General features: G+C 38.8%; 1 protein-coding gene across 12 annotated transcripts in view; it reads right to left on the reverse strand.

The window, feature by feature from the left end:
• Window positions 1–16,012, reverse strand: part of TRDN (triadin) — a 232,438-nt gene that overhangs the window by 105,535 nt on the left and 110,891 nt on the right. For all 12 annotated transcript variants that reach the window (XM_086744402.1, XM_086744409.1, XM_086744408.1 and 9 more), the window contains 2 exons: window positions 14,884–14,946; window positions 13,982–14,044 (listed from right to left, as the gene is read on the reverse strand). In XM_086744402.1, the coding sequence (XP_086600528.1) occupies window positions 13,982–14,044; window positions 14,884–14,946 (126 nt within the window). The remainder of the gene's footprint in view (window positions 1–13,981; window positions 14,045–14,883; window positions 14,947–16,012) is intronic.

The raw sequence follows: 16,012 nt of genomic DNA on the forward strand, positions 1-16,012 counted from the left end.
TTTTACTTTCATTCAGTCACTTCTGAAGTAGCAGATGCCCATGTATAGGGGCATTTTGTCTGAGTGCTGACACTTTCTATTGTAATACTTCCATATTACAATTAAGATTTTTAAAATGTCATGTTACAGAGAATTAAAACAATATTTTTTTCTTCTTTACAGTGGACTTAAAGCCTAGGAAGACTCTATCAAAACTGCTCATACTAGTGTAGGATTCATTTTTTTACCATACTTTCCCAAAATGCTAAAGTTTGACGTTGGCATAAAAGAGCTGTTCAGAAATAACAATATTTCTCCCACATGGAAAATTCTGTGTTTGGACCAATGCTTGATTTTGTTCCCTGTCTTAATCACTAAGCATGATATTACCATATATTCTGTGACAACTACTGACAAAATTTCCTCTTGCCTTTCCAAAATATTTCTTGGTGAGCATAAGAAAGGCATCTCATTGCACCAGCAAGGCCAAAGAGGTGCACAAGGAAAAGCAAGATACTGCGCCACTGCTGCTTCCCTGACCCATTTGGTGGCAGCAATAAACTTCCAGACCAGAACGGAACTAGCTTCCTTTCAGAATAACTTGGAACTTCTTTTCCTTACAATCCAAAAATCCACAAAGGCCTTTTTCCTGTCCTTTCTTTTTTTTTTTTAAACCAGTTAGAGGAAATTCTAGGATCTAAGCAGTCTTCTTGACTGCTTCATGAATAAAATAGTACCTAAGGAAGAGTAGTGATGGAGCTAGTAGCTACCCTTCCTGCAGCAAAAATATTCAGAGAAATTTATTGGCAGATGCCACTAAGCCTTGAATCCCAGATTTTAAGTTTTTCTTTTAGAACTCTCCAGGCTCTAGGACACGAAGTGAGGGGAAATTGCAGATTACATTATTATTGCTGGGTGAAACAGGGAGGAAGTTCAGCTTCTGGAAGGTAAAACCAAGCTTCCTCAAGCAACATGAGACTGGATTATAAGAAACAATTCTAAAGAAGTACTGGTAACCAATGTGGGATATAAAGGGGTTTGAAGAGTTTAGGACTATGAAAAACTAGCTAACTAACTAGCTAGCAAACTTCCTTCTACTCTCTGTGGAGCATGCCCTCTCTCCTTACCATCATCTCTATTTCCTCCCCACTCATGGTAGAAGGCTTTTTGATAATTTCTTAATTTCTTTGGTGTCTCCAAGTCCCTTCCAATCACCAGACCTCGCATGTGTTTCTTCAGACATTGCACTGTCTCCTCGCAACATGTCCCTCACCATTTACAAAGGAGCTCCGTATTCCTTGCAGCCGCCGAGTGCCTATGAGCCCAGAGTAGCACAGCGTCAGAGGCAAGTAGTAGCCTAAAGCCCACAGAGCTTTCCAGAAAGTTGTGTGGCAATGCACGTGGCTGAAATACTAAATGTTACTTCAAACAGATTTCCCAAGATCATTTAGAAAGTTCACTCGACAGGGTAAAATATAAAGCAAGTAGAGAGGGATCTGAGCAAACAAGTGACTCAGCTACGCTTGTAGTAAGAAACAGCCTGCACTTTGGGAACGGCCAATTTCAACTGTACCAGTGATTCATGGTTCCACTAATTAGTGATTTCTCCTTTCTACTTTGTAATTGCTGAAATGGATTCAGTCTCCTCCACTGCAGAGCAGGTGGAAACATGTTCCATTGCCTTCTGCATTCATCAGGAGTGGTTTAAAAAAGCAAAACTCTGGAGCATTATGTGAGATTGTAGTCATCCGCACACAGGAAGCTGTAAGTGCAGTTAATTACACAAGCTGCAGTCATTTATGGAAAAGGTAATGCATTTTGCGTAGCAAATGGAGGCAATAACACTAATTCCTAAAATTTAAGAGTCAGATCTTTTCCTGGAATAAACTATTGTGTGAATTAGTGTAAATATCATAACTGCTGAAATTTTTTTTCAGCATTTTTTACCTTTCCTTGAAACAGCATGGGGGATATACTCTCTCTGTATTTTTCTTAAGAAAGCTTAGCACCAATACTTTCTGAATGATTCACAAGAGGATTTTTTTTTTTTACAGTCAGAGTAGACTTTGTTAAATGTGTGTATGGTATGTGTCCTTGTGATATCTCTTTCTGCACTTCTCAACACTTTTCAATTTCTTTCTTTCTGTTGGATAGATTGATGTACAGATGGCATCTGTAGATGTTATCACTAGGATGAAGATTTTTTTTTGTACTTCTGAACACAGATGCAGTCAGCATTCTTACTCTGTGAAAAATGAGTTCTTGAAGAACATAATGTCCATCCGTTCATCTTTATAGGTGACATGCTACTCTAATTGCACTCTTGTAAGTGAAGCAAAATCTATGAGAAAGCAACCTCATGGAGAATCAAGCTAAAAAACAATGCACCTATAACCACAGCTATGTATGACTCTTCTGCTTAAGAGCATCTGCCCATTCTATTATCCTAATCATTCAATAATACTTCATCTGAATTAGTCTCTCGGAGTTACATACAGCAAAACCACAGAGTTGGCTCTACTTCTTGAAAAAGAAATGAAAAGAACGAGCATGGCCATTGGGAACATTTACTGAAAGGTTAAACAATTATATGTAAGAGTAAAGTGTAAAGGATACCCTATTATAAGTCAAGAATAGCTCTGGTCTGTGAACCTTTCTAGGGGAAAGGCATCCAAGAGACTGAATTATACTTTCAAATAAGTGACATGAAAGTCTTTATGTGTTCATTAAAACTTAGTAAAAGCTTTTAAAACTTCATTTCAAGGTCAAGGGAAAATTTACTTTTTAAGTGTAAAGCAAAAGAAAAGAAAGAAAATAAGCCTGATCCAAAATTAGGAAGATTCCTACTGGCTTCATTTAGCTGTGGGTCAAGCCTTCAACTTATCCATTGAATGACAGCAGGAAATAGATATAACTGCATAGGTATGTCATTGCAACCTGCCTGATGTGTCTGTGCATGAATGTTTCTCATAGAAAAATTATCCTAAATATCAGGCCTGCTGACTCAGATGTACATCTTATTTTGAGGGCACAGAATGGTTTTTCTTCATTAAAAAGATTAACTTTGCATTGTTTGAGGCATAGGCGTAGTCTAATCCTGTTATTTCTGGATGTGACTGGAAAAAATAAACATTACATTAATCCCCAGATCAACATAAACAGGGTTGATGCAATAAATTAGATTCTTTAATTAAAGCTATGCCACCCAGCTGCTTGCACAGCACAGGTACTTGTTTCTACGTATCTGAAAGTCCAAAAGCAAACTGATTATTTGGTTACCTATGTAGTCTTTAGATTGAATATGTATTGGCTTCAAGCTTGGTTATTTCTGGGATCACATTTCCTCAAAAGTTTCTTTACAAGATGAGATTGCCTATCAGACACTAAAATGACTCCTCTGCTTTACTCAAGGAAAATTCTCTTGCCAGCTCATCAAAAAATGAGTTTGTATATAAGCCCAAGACTCCTCCCTTTTCTCTGTACTTATTAAAAGGCTGACATTTCTAATTCTTTGCCAACCAGATCTTACTACCATCATTCACCTTTCTCACCTCACTCCCTGCTTTGTGCAGGCAAAGATGGAAAAGAGCAAACACAAAGAATCAGCAATGAGCAATGCTTAGCATAGCCTTGAAAGGGCTCAACTCACAATAGTTAGAAAAGGGGACACCGAAAGGCACTTAAAGCTTGTTCTGCTACTGCTAACATTTCATGGACACAGCAGGCACCTCAGACAGTGAACTTTCACCTTCTCTTCTAGTCCTTTTTTTTTGCTCATGTGGAGGTGGGCAAGGATGGGAAGGGAGACAGAGTTTCCTTGAAAGCCGATTTTGTACTAAATTAAAGAGGAGGTCAGTTTTCTACCTCAATTGTGCCACCAATTGCCATGGAGACTCAGTCTTACGTTGAGCCTGTTGTTACTGTGAGGTGAGGGAGAGACAAGGGAAAAGCAGGAAAAATTTGTTTCTAACTCTTTCCTTCTTTACATTTCACCTAATTTCTAGCTCTTGAACACTGAACCCTAACCATGTCCTAGAAAGGCATACGTGTTTGGTTTGGTCTTGGTATAGATAATGTTACCATTCCCAGCTGAAGAACTCTTTCAACAGGCGATAAGGGACAATATATTCAAAACTCTACAGTGACCTTGCAGCCTCTGTACTTTTTTGAAAAGCGATAGAGGTGCTTAGGACCACAGAAAATCAATGGGACTTATGTGCCTGGCCTACTTTGATGTGTTTGTAAATCCCACCAGGAGCCATGCTACATCTTTAGGCACCTAAATATCTTTGAAATCCTGTTGTCAATCACTGCTAATGATGGAACAGAGAATTCAAAGTCCACTGAGTGCTCTGAGACTTTCACTGTAGGACATATTTGAACTGCCTTTTGTCTTGTTTCAGGAGCAGACTCCCTTAACAGCTAGTCACATGTACACCATGGGAATTGTTTTTCTGCTGTGTTTGCATCTCTACTCTGATGGATTTTTTGCCTTGTCCCTCACTGTGACCCTGTTTTTATTCTTCTGTTTTTATCTATTTGAAGTGATACAATTTGATTTTTACTAAATAGCCATATCTGACTCTTGATGGTTTCTGGAAATATCAATTAGAAAAGCAGACTTTCCTATGTTCCGTAGAAGACTGAATACTTAGAGGATGACTACAAGTCATATGTTCAGCTTACAAAGGCTTGTGAAAGTAATGCAGAAAGGAATTTCTCTTTTTCCAATGAACCTGCAAGACAGTTGGCTCCAGCTGCATTCCTGCACTAGCTCTCCACTGCCTTCTCTTTTAGTTTATCATGTCTGTCTCTGAGGATATACCTCCAGAATGTTGAAGGCTAGAACACACCATCAGATTTTCTAGTCTGATACTTCGTTGTCAGAGAATCTTATATTTCAACCAGGAATCTCCTCGGCTCATGTGTATCTTCCATTAGGTAAAGAATCATCTTCTGCAGATGTTAGGGAAAGCAATATCCACCCTATGGTGTGGCAGTTTATCACTCTTAGTGCTAAGAACATGTACCTCATTTTCAGTCTGGATTCAGTTAGCTTCAGCTCCCAGTCATTTGTTCTTGTTAAACCCTTCCTGCTCTGCTAAAGGGAGCTGTAGTAGCCGTAATCTTTTTTTTTTTTTTTCTGTGAAGTTACTTAGTATCCACAATAACAAAGTAATCTTTTTTTGAAGAGATAAATAGAATATTTTATTCCTCTCTATGAAGATTATCCTTAACTTGTAAATAACTTGTATGACTCTTTTCTCTTCTTTCTCCAATTTGGACACCGTATCGACACAGAAGTTGCAGTCACTCCAGTGCCTTGTTCACAGGTGATGTGTTCCGTGTTGCAAGGTTTATAGTTTCATGGTTGTATGAAAAAATATCATCCTCAAGTTGCCATTCACCATGTCAATTTTAAAGCTATTTTCCAGATGTAAATGGCAATATAACACGAGGCAGTAGGGAATTGGGCCCTGAGGTTAGAAAGACTATATTTGGGTGTCACAAGAGAATATAACTCTGAGTAATGGGATAAAATTAAGCAACGGAAAATTTAGGCACACTGGAATGAAATACATCTTAACTGTGAGATCTGTTAGGTTATAGAATAATCTTCTGTGGGAATTGATGGAGGCCTAGTTACTTCAGACATTTAAAGCTAAACTGGATAAAGCACTTGAAGATATTCTGTAAGGAATTATTCTGCATTACTAAAGGGAAGGATTAGATGACCTAGTAGGTCATTTCCATCTCCACTTTCTGTGATTTTGTTGTACAAAGTCTCACAAACAGGGAATTGTTGTCAAAGTCAAGAGATGCCATTAAACCCTGTCTGTGTCAGAGAAAGAAGAGTGAATAACATCACCTGCCAGTAAGTGTGCAGGAATCCTAATCCAGCATTTCTGTGGGTTAGTAAACATAAACACAACCAAGGCTGAGGGCTGGGTGCATAGCTTGTGTCTGAAAGCAGAAGCCTCTACTAATGCAAAAATGTCAGGAAACAGCAGGTGAGTTATGAATAGGATCCAGGAGAGGAGGAGTAGGAAAGAAAAAATCAGAACGGGCCTGACATGCATAATAGTGTGTCATGAGCAAGTTATTAGTCAGGAATGAATCAGCCTGTAGTAGAGGAGATGAAACCTGAAGCTCCAGTCAGCCAGCTGGTAAAACTAGGTGGTTTTTGTAGGATTTTGTGTATGTGCATTGATTCATATATTGATATTACCAATTGAAATCATAGTTAACATGAGACCAGAGCCAGGGTCAGGGTCTTTGCTAAGGGTTGTACAAACACATAGTAAGCTAAGCCGTGGCCCTTGCAGAAATGTGCAAGTGGGTGAACAGTCTAGTAGAGAAAGCTGTAGAAAGAATATTGATAAGTAATACCCCAGAGAAGGATCACACAGTTCTAAGGTCCATAACTTGATCTTCCTTTATTTGTGTGTTTCCTTCAACATGATTTGTTCCTAAATTTGCTCTCAACAAATAGCATACTGTGCTCCCTGAATTACTGCTCTTATACATTCATTTGTCTGCATGAGGAATCACTAGGCAACTTATTGCTTATTATTTCTGTTACTTAATTTTTATATTTGTCTCTCCTCCTAATCTCTCTAAACCTAGGTGCAAATAAACATGAATTGTATTTTCCTGTACTGAGTCTGTAAGGGATGAAGTAAATTTTCTTCATAGTAACCAGTATGGTTCTGTGTTTTGGATCTGCAGATAAAACATTGTTAACACACCAGTGGTTTGGCTATTGCTGAACAGTGCTTGCACAGCGTCATGGCTTTCTCTTTTTCCCACTCTGCCTACCCTCACCAAGTGAGGGAACACAACTGGACAGCTGGCCCAAATTTGCAAAAGGGATATTCCCTACCATACAACGTCACACTCAGCAATAAAAACTGAGGGCAGAGGAAGAACAGGGGAAGTGTGACCATTGCTCAGATTGGCTGGACTTTGGTTCACTTTTGGGAAGTGGTAAGTAATGGCTATTGCATCGCTTGCTTTTATCCTCTTTCTTTCACTTATTAAGCTGTCTTTGTTTCCACCCATGGGTTTTCTCACTTTTGCTCTTCCTGTTCTCTTCCCCGTCCCATTGGTGGGTGTGGAATGAGCGAGAAACTGTGTGGGTGTTTAGCTGTTGGCCAGGGTCAACTCACTACACTGTCTTTTTTTTTTTTTCATTAAAAAAAACAAAACCAAACAATCAAAGAATCAGTCAGACAGGGTTCTACCCCTCAGAACTCCTACCTTCTACATGTTGTAGCAGCCTCTCTGAAAACAGGCCTGACCAATCCAAAATGCATGGTAAAACATATACATGCACGTCTGTTCCTCACCAGTTTTTACCTTTTCCTCATATTTTGTCTAATAAGCCACAAGAAAATTTGTTAATAAATATGTTTTATTTTCTGTATGTGACCAGCTGCTTTCAAAATGTCTTGGGTTCTCTTGGTCTGGCTTCACAACTCCATTTTGCCCTTTTAAGCAGCCTAAATAGAAACAGCCTCTGCTGCCTCTGCACCTTACTGGGCCTCGCAGATCTGACATTGAGGTTCTTCGGAAAGCACCTATCACCCTCCCATCTGCTGACATCTATGATGTGACATCTGTCACATTAGGGAACATGAGACACATGGCAGTGCCCAAGCTGGGCTGCTGAAACTTGTTGAGAGTTTCAAACCCTACTCTTGAGAGACAACAGAGATGTCTTCCTACAAATGTGTACAAGCATAAATCTGAGATCAGCATTTGGATCCCAGATGAGCTGGTCAATCCACTGCAGATGGATCAACTCAAAGCATTCCAGGGAGTGCGGTGTGCATCTACTCCTCTGCCCTCAGTGGGTATGCCAAGGATGGAGTTTTTTCTAAGTATGAACTTATGTCGTAAGGGGTATTTTAATTCATTTTTACTTTACTGGCAGTGCTGAAAGTATTGTCATTCCAAAATGTTTCTTCTGAGAATTGTTACATTTGGATGACATACTAAAATCTTTCTAGCCATGAAAGCAATAGGATAAAGAAGTGTAGGGAAATAAGTAATAGATTCATAATTTCATCAGCAAACTCTTTAAATAGACACATTTGAAAGCAAACAACAAAAAACTCCAGGTATAGAGAATGAAAGAAAAAGATAATTGGCCACCAGGTGTCAGTAGTTGTTCTCTTTGCAATGGAAGGGTTTCTATCAAGACTGCAAGGGTAATGGTTGAGCCAAGGAAGTCACAAAATTAAATGATTTTTTGTTGTTGTTCAGACCAGGAATTTAAAAATTATCTGAGGAATTTGTTTTCCTGTCTGTATAGAGCACAATAACAAAGAACACACTGTTGATACGTAAAATAGTCTTTCCCTTCTATTTCCTATTAAATAATTGCTTCTTTGCAAATTATAAAGACTGGCATTTAAGGCAAAGAAAGTACAGTTGATGAAAATGCGTCTGTGGTCAACCAATGTAAAAAGTCACTGGGACCTGGTAGGTCTTGTTTGCTCTTGCCTGATCACCTCCACACTGCTCTGCCTTCCTAGTACTATAACATCCTTCCTCCAAAGCATGATTAAACATAGGCTTTCCCCCCAGCTACATGATCTCACTGGCTGACAGAGAAGCAAGAAGAACCTGGTTAACCTGGTTCTGTGGCAATCTTAAGGTAATGTTTTCAATTTTTTACACCTAAAATTAACTTTTAATTTATTTTTTTTCATGACTACAGAACGAGTTGTCTTGTACTTCAGTGTCTGTAACTTTAAACTCCCATGTACCTCAGTGTTTGTGACTTTAAACCTCCAGAGACTTTTCCTATTCAGGGGGCAAATATTTACTTCATTAGCTAGAGGGACATCACCACTCCCCTCCTTTGTTAACACTGCCTGGTGCAAAACATATGACATGATATCGTGCGCCTTAGATATGTCTTTATCATAGTCATATTTTTGTCAATGATCTGGATGAGGAAATCGAGTGCACCCTCAGTCAGTTTGCAGACGACACCAAGTTGGGTGGGAGCGTTGATCTGCTTGAGGGTAGGAAGGCTCTGCAGAGGGATCTGGACAGGCTGGATAAATGGGCTGAGGCCAATGGTATGAGGTTCAACAAGGCCAAGTGTCGGGTCCTGCACTTGGGTCACAACAACCCCATGCAACGCTACAAGTGTGGGGAAAAGTGTCTGGAAAGCTGCCTGGCAGAAAAGGATCTGGGAATATTGGTCAACGGCCAGCCAAACATGAACTGGTAGAGTGCTCAGGTGGCCACGAAGGCCAACAGCATCCTGGCTTGTATCAGAAATACTGTGTCCAACAGGACTAGAGGAGTGATCATCCCCCTGTACTCAGCACTGGTGAGGCCACACCTCGAATACTGTGCTCAGTTTTGGGCCCCTCACTACAAGGAAGACATTGAGGTGCTGGAGCGTGTGCAGAGAAGAACAATGAAGCTGGTGAAGGGTCTGGAGCACAAGTCTTATGAGGAGCAACTGAAGGAACTGGAGTTGTTTAGTCTGGAGAAAAGGAAGCTGAGACTTTATTGCTTTCTACAACTATAAACTGTCAGCTACCCGAAAGGAGGTCATAGTGAGGTGGGTGTCGATCTCTTCTCCCAAGTAACAAATGATAGGACAAGAGGAAACAACCTCAAGGTGCACCAGGGGAGGTTTAGATTTTATATTAGGAAAAATTTCTTCACCAGAAGAGTTATCAAGCATTGGAAGAGGCTGCCCGGGGAAGTGATGGAGTCACCATTCTTGAAGGTATTTAAAAGACGTGTAGATGTGGTGTCTAGGGACATGGTTTAGTGGTGGAGTTGGCAGTGTTAGGTTTATGGTTGGACTAGCTGATCTTAAAGGTCTTTTCCAACCTAAAGGATTCAATGATTCTATGGCAGATGCATCCACAACACTGGATGTGCAATCACTGCAACCTTACTCCCTGATTTAGATAGGGGTGGCCATGGTCCTTAGTAAGGGCTTGGATGCTCTGCTAGAAGCATGCATGTACTAACACAACAAAATACTAGTCAGATCATGCGCCCTAATCTGGGGTGAGTAGATCTGCACATCAAGACCTAGTGTTGTTTTATCTCAGCTAAGCAGAACTGCTCAGTGAGGTACCTGGATTTGGCATCCGTAAAACATTTGTCACTGAGGGTCAGAGCCTAAGGATTCTCGAACACTTGTCCAGCTGATCAGATCTTATGTTTTAAAGGAAAAACATTTCCTTCCTAAACACCATTTGCATTTGTTGGTATCCCTGTCTTTTCATTAGAGAAGTAATGAAAGTATATACAAGTTTGTGGTCTTTAATCTAGCTAACATTGGTTTGGCATTCAGAAGATACGTATTATAAGCCCATATGGACAACTGGCCTGGATGACATGTCTATACCTGAATTTCCCTGTGTGGAAAGTGGAGGAAAAGGCATTGTCTGTCCTTCTAAAATGGTTCTCAGATCTACTATCAAAAAATGCTGCATGAGACCTAGGTATTTTTATTACCATTATTTTTTTGAAATTATGCAGCAACAACAGGAAGGCAGGATCACCAATGACAGCTGAGCAGAGCTTTAGTTAGAAAATGGTGTGATGATCCAGGCTGACATTTTCATTGCTTTATAAACTAATTTATTTCCAATGTTATTTGTTGTGAGAACCAAAAAAAAAAAGAGGAGAAGGAGTTTGCAGCAATCAAACTTAAAGACAAAAGCTGCATGCAAAAGTCATGAATTTTTAGGAAAGCTGGTACAGAAAGGAGCAGAGAAGGTCCAGACTGTTGAGACTCTGAAAAAGGGAGCATTAGGAAACACTTTGCCAGCAAACTATGAGTACTTGAAAACACCTATCTCTACATACTCATTTTCATACAGGGCTGGGTGCGAAAGATTTAACAGAGAGAGTCCCATTTCTCAGTCACGTTGCAGGCCGGACCCCTTCGAACCGATGTGTCCCAACCACTGGGAGGTTTGGGAGAGCCTGGCAAAGGCTTGTCTCTGCCAAGGCTCAGCCGGCCCCTTCACAGGGATTTGGAGATGCAGCTCCTTCTTTATCCAGAGTAGCACTGGACAGATATTTGTAAAATGTTTCAAAGTGTGACTGTGCCAGGCCCTTGTGTCTGACAATTATGTTTGTTTAAGCAAGGCCTCTGAGTTTGTAACAATGGAATTATCTATTTTTCAGGGCAATTAACACAATGTTTTTGTATGAGCTGAAGGTCAGAGGATTAATGTGGTTTTATCTACAATGCATTTTTAAAAGCTAATTAAGAACCATTCAGTTCACTCTGTACTAAAGACTGAGAACATTTCACATTAGATGACTCTTGCTCCTCTGCAGCAGCAGGAAGAGAGAGAGAGAAGAATGGAGGAAGAGAGGAATGGAGAAAGAGTGAGCTGGCATGCAAATAAACAAATACATCACAGGGATGCAGTTTATGGAGAGGAATAAAAACCTCCATTCTGGTAACACTAGAGATAAAATTGTCTCCTGGACAAAAGGGCTAATCTAAAATATTAATCAGCAAAAATATTCAGTATTTGCAATGACAAGCCTTCCTTGTTAGAGGAAGAGAGAGGAACAGAGGGAAGTGCTGCTCTCAGAGCATTATTTTAGAGATGTTTTTATCACCTAGTGCTTACCGAGCATCTCCTCCCCTCTCTCTTTCATGCCTGGCAGTCTGTACACACCACCCGTTCCTCTGTGGGGAAAGCCTGGTTAACAGGCTTCCTGTTGGAGGTGGGTCTTCAGATTGGAGGTACGCGAGGCTGAGGAGCTGAGGTGGGACTGGGGTGCCAGGCAGCCAGGTCCTGGCAGAAGGAGCTGTCGGCTGGCATGGGGACGTGTGTGAGTGGTGGTGAGGAGGCAGCGTGCCCTGCGTGCGCGTCAGCTTCAGGGATTGCAAAGGTTGGGGGAAGCAAAAGGAGACACAAAATAGAGGCATCCAGGGATAATGCGAGGATTTGAAAACCAGGGCGAAGAGTTTATTTTTAACGCAGTAGCCTCTGCCTAGCCTTTTAATGGGAAAAGGTAAGAAAATTGGAAGCTGTTCCTCCACTCTTGCTTTTGGATGCTTATCTGCGCTGCCGATTGAAGCGCTCTGAGGTTCATTTGCTGTATCTGCCCAATGCGTGTAAATACTATCAGACATTGAGGTGCCTCACTTCAAAACTGGGCTATGCACTACTGTTCTGATTATCAAATGTGGCAATTATTTCAGGCTTAAAACCTTTTAGGGATAACAATAGGTGCTGCCAATCAAAGCTAGAAAATACACATTCAAAGAGCAAGCAGAATGAGGAATAACAGGAACATGTGTAGCTAGAATATATTATGGATTACCATCCTCTTACACAAAGGCTAGTAAACTCTTCAAAATGCAGCGACCTACAGAGTTAATAAAAGGGACAGAAATGTGTGGGTATCTCAGTTTGTCTAATTTGTGTCTTTCTAGCTCTGGCAGGATGACTCACTGGATTTAGGAACAGCTTGTGAAGATGAACATATTAATAACTTCACGCTGCAGCTCTGCCATAAAATGTAATCTTTTACAATTCTGTATTCTCAAGTGAAATACAAGCTTAGAACCAGAATGAAAATAGAAAAGATATTTGAATTGTCAGCTTATTTTCTTTTTAAGTCTGTGTTTATACATTTAAATATGCAACTTGGAAAAGAGTAGTCCTTTTCATCCTTATCCCTTCCCCAGTATGCCTTTATCTACTACAAAAGACTAAAGCATATTTAAATACGGGGCCACCAGGGTAGTATTCCAAGGTATTCTGTGTCATTCTGTGTATTTTTATATTGTACCAAATATAAATTAACATTTTTCTTCCCATCCATAAACACTTGATAGGAAAGCTTATGTAGACCATGTACGACTCAATGGCAAAGAATCCAACTGCCTATTGAAATTTGCATATGTAATCCACAATGTTAGTAAACAATGGGATATAGATCCTTTCAGCTTTTGATAAAATTCAGCAGATTTGAATAATTACATAACAGAGCCCAAGGCTTACCTTGAGGACATAGTAACTATAGCGGTGAATCTTTCAATCCTTTTAAAACCTTTCTCCATGATTTTAGGCATTACTCTAGTCTACAGAAAGGCTCATCTGAGTACTTGATGGCTTGTAGAAGGTTAAATAGGAAGTGTCTGACAAAGCAGCAAATAGAACCAGTGTTTCTGTGTATTAAGAAGATGAACAAACCACTATACTAAGAATTTTGTTTCTCCTTGTTTTTAATGGGACTTGATTTTAATGAGACATTTTCACAGACTCTGTCACTTACTGGAGATATCTTTGCATTTGTGCATTAAACATACTTGCAAATTTAGTGAAATAACAAGAGAGAAAAGTCACAACAATTTTAGTGTAGCCAAGATGCAAATGTTAACATCTGATCTTATTGAAAAATGTATCTTTTTATGTTAAATAGCATGAAACACAATTGATTAGGTTCAGGACATTCACTAACTTAATTTTTAACTTTTTAAAAAATTATTTTCTGGGAGTGGATAAAGCCTCAGAAAGATAAATATTTATTTTCTACCACATTAAGTGGTTTTGTATGTTGATGTTTCTATTTATCACTTAAAATTAGCTGAACTTGTGAAATAATCGATGCAAAAATCTTTGCACTCCATTCAGTCTTTCCATGCCATGCACTCTTTGAAGTGCACTCTTTTGAACTACTTATGCTCTTGATTGATTTACTGTATAAGAGAAAGCAGTGTTTCTAATGTTTTTATAAAAATCCCAAGCTCACAATTGAGAATTACATGTGTTATATATACACACACATATATAATAATGGAAACACATTACACATATATGTATAAATAGACTGTGAAATATCTATATATCAATATATATCCAGTTTGGATTCTTAAGTGATAATGAATTACATACACTCCTATCTCAAATGCTTAAAACCTGAAAGTGCCTACAATAAATAGTCAGCTATCTACTGCAGAGAAAGGCAGACTTCAATTTCTTACCTGCTTTTTTAATTTCAGGGACAGCTGTCTTCTCATGAGCTTTCTCCCTTTTTCCTTCTTTTTCTAAAATTTAATTAAAGAAAGTAATTTGATATGCTAGAACTCTGAATCATACACTCAAATATGAGTTAGCCAAGTCCTGGTGGGCACATGCTGAAAAAAAATGTGACTTATTTGGGAATTTAGTTCAGATTATTCTCTTATAACATTTGCACCCAACTAGCCACAGAGCAATCAGCTGAAAATGAAAATTAATCACTATGCATCAACTATGGATGATTTGGACCCTTAATAATTCATCAAAGGCTAGGCGAAAATCATCAGTTCATGAATGTGCTACCTTAAGCTCCAGTAGCAACGAGATCATTAAAAAATAATGAATGACTTAAATATTTTCCCATGAAAGCAATCCCTTGGAGGATTTTAGATGCTTCCTGGGAATGAATGGTTCAAAACATTGTTTAGATGGATATCAAGGCTTTGCAGTTTGGTCACTGCAAGTTTTGGTCATGATTCTATAAAATAAATAAAAAAATCTAACTTACCTTCAGTAAGTGGTATACCGTGAACCAAGTGATATCTCCCATCAGTTTTGTGTACGACAGCATCACTATGTCCTGCTATATATTGGGATGCTATTACATTGTTTAACAAGCCCATAGATGGCCACCAAACAGGACTTTTCATTTGTGAGAGAAAGAGTTTAGAAAATATTGGATGCTAAACACCTCAGATATCAGATACTGAAGAAGTAGTAACATGCAAATAGTGACTAAGCAACTGAAAGAAGGGCAATACAGAGCCAGAAGCATAGGATTAACCTAAAAAAAAGCAATGGGATTTGAGCCAGGAGTGGGAGTAAAAGCTGAATGAGGCCAATAAGAAACATTCCCAAACCATACCTTTCTTCTTAGTTTCAGTTGTAGCCCTCTTTACATCAGTCTTTTTCTTTTCCTCTTTTCTCTCTAGAAAAGGAAATAGAAGCTCAGTTGACTATTTTTGCATAGAGAGACACATACACACACTTGTATGTATGTCTACATATATATTTGGGATGAGAATTCTTGATTAACTGCAACAGGTTCTAGATTTGATAATCAGGTCACTTATTTAGGAGTTTACTATCAGCAGCTCAGAAATACAGCTTAATACTCAGAGAGTGAATGTGGCACTAAGGATAGAACTGGAACCAGCATGTACACCAGATAATTACTTAAGTAATTACTAATTCAAGAAATTATGCCCATTAACCTGGTGTAACTAAGAGTTTATTGTTGGTGATTCAGTAGCCATGCACCTGTTCTGCTTCTTTTACAAAATCTAACTGAATAGCAAAATAATTTGGGATAAGAGCAGAATGCCATGAAAAGCCTGCATATATAATATATCTTTATAACATTTTTTATTAATTGAACCTTTGTCGTTATAGGACTTCTGTTACTCATGGAGAATTGCAGTTAAAGCATCATCCACGAAAGAACATGACTTGTTCTTTTAAAAGCATCTGACTCTATTTTGTCAATTAATTGGGCAATAGGAGAAATAAGAATATTTTTTTTGCTTTTTTTTTATAAAAAGCTACAACAATTTAATTACTTAGTCTATTAACGTTATTAATTAGAAAATCGAGAGTTCAGCAGAGGAAATAAGGAAGCTCTAATTCTTATTTTTCCTTTGGGAAATGAATACCCATTTTGATGGGGAAGAATATAAAAGTACAAGAATAGCTAATCTAAATGCTTTTTTTAACTGCTCATCTACAAAAAGCCAAATTTGTTACCTTCCATTTGTGCTGCATGGCTTTGGGTGTTGATGTAGTTAGTGGAACTATAGTTTTATTTTTGTAATGTTTTGTGCATAAAACCCCAAGTTTTATTAACATATGAAATGGTACAAACACAGGACCATAAGCCTTTAAGCAAGACTTGAAAAATATTTAAGGTATAGGAATATTTTCTGAAGCCAGCAGATCTATGAAGCAAACATGCTATTATCCCTTGCATAAATTAACATGAAGATATAAGAAAAATG

Source organism: Chlamydotis macqueenii, chromosome 3 (assembly GCF_036417535.1).
Source record: "Chlamydotis macqueenii isolate bChlMac1 chromosome 3, bChlMac1.mat, whole genome shotgun sequence".
Classification (NCBI taxonomy): Eukaryota; Metazoa; Chordata; class Aves; order Otidiformes; family Otididae; genus Chlamydotis; species Chlamydotis macqueenii.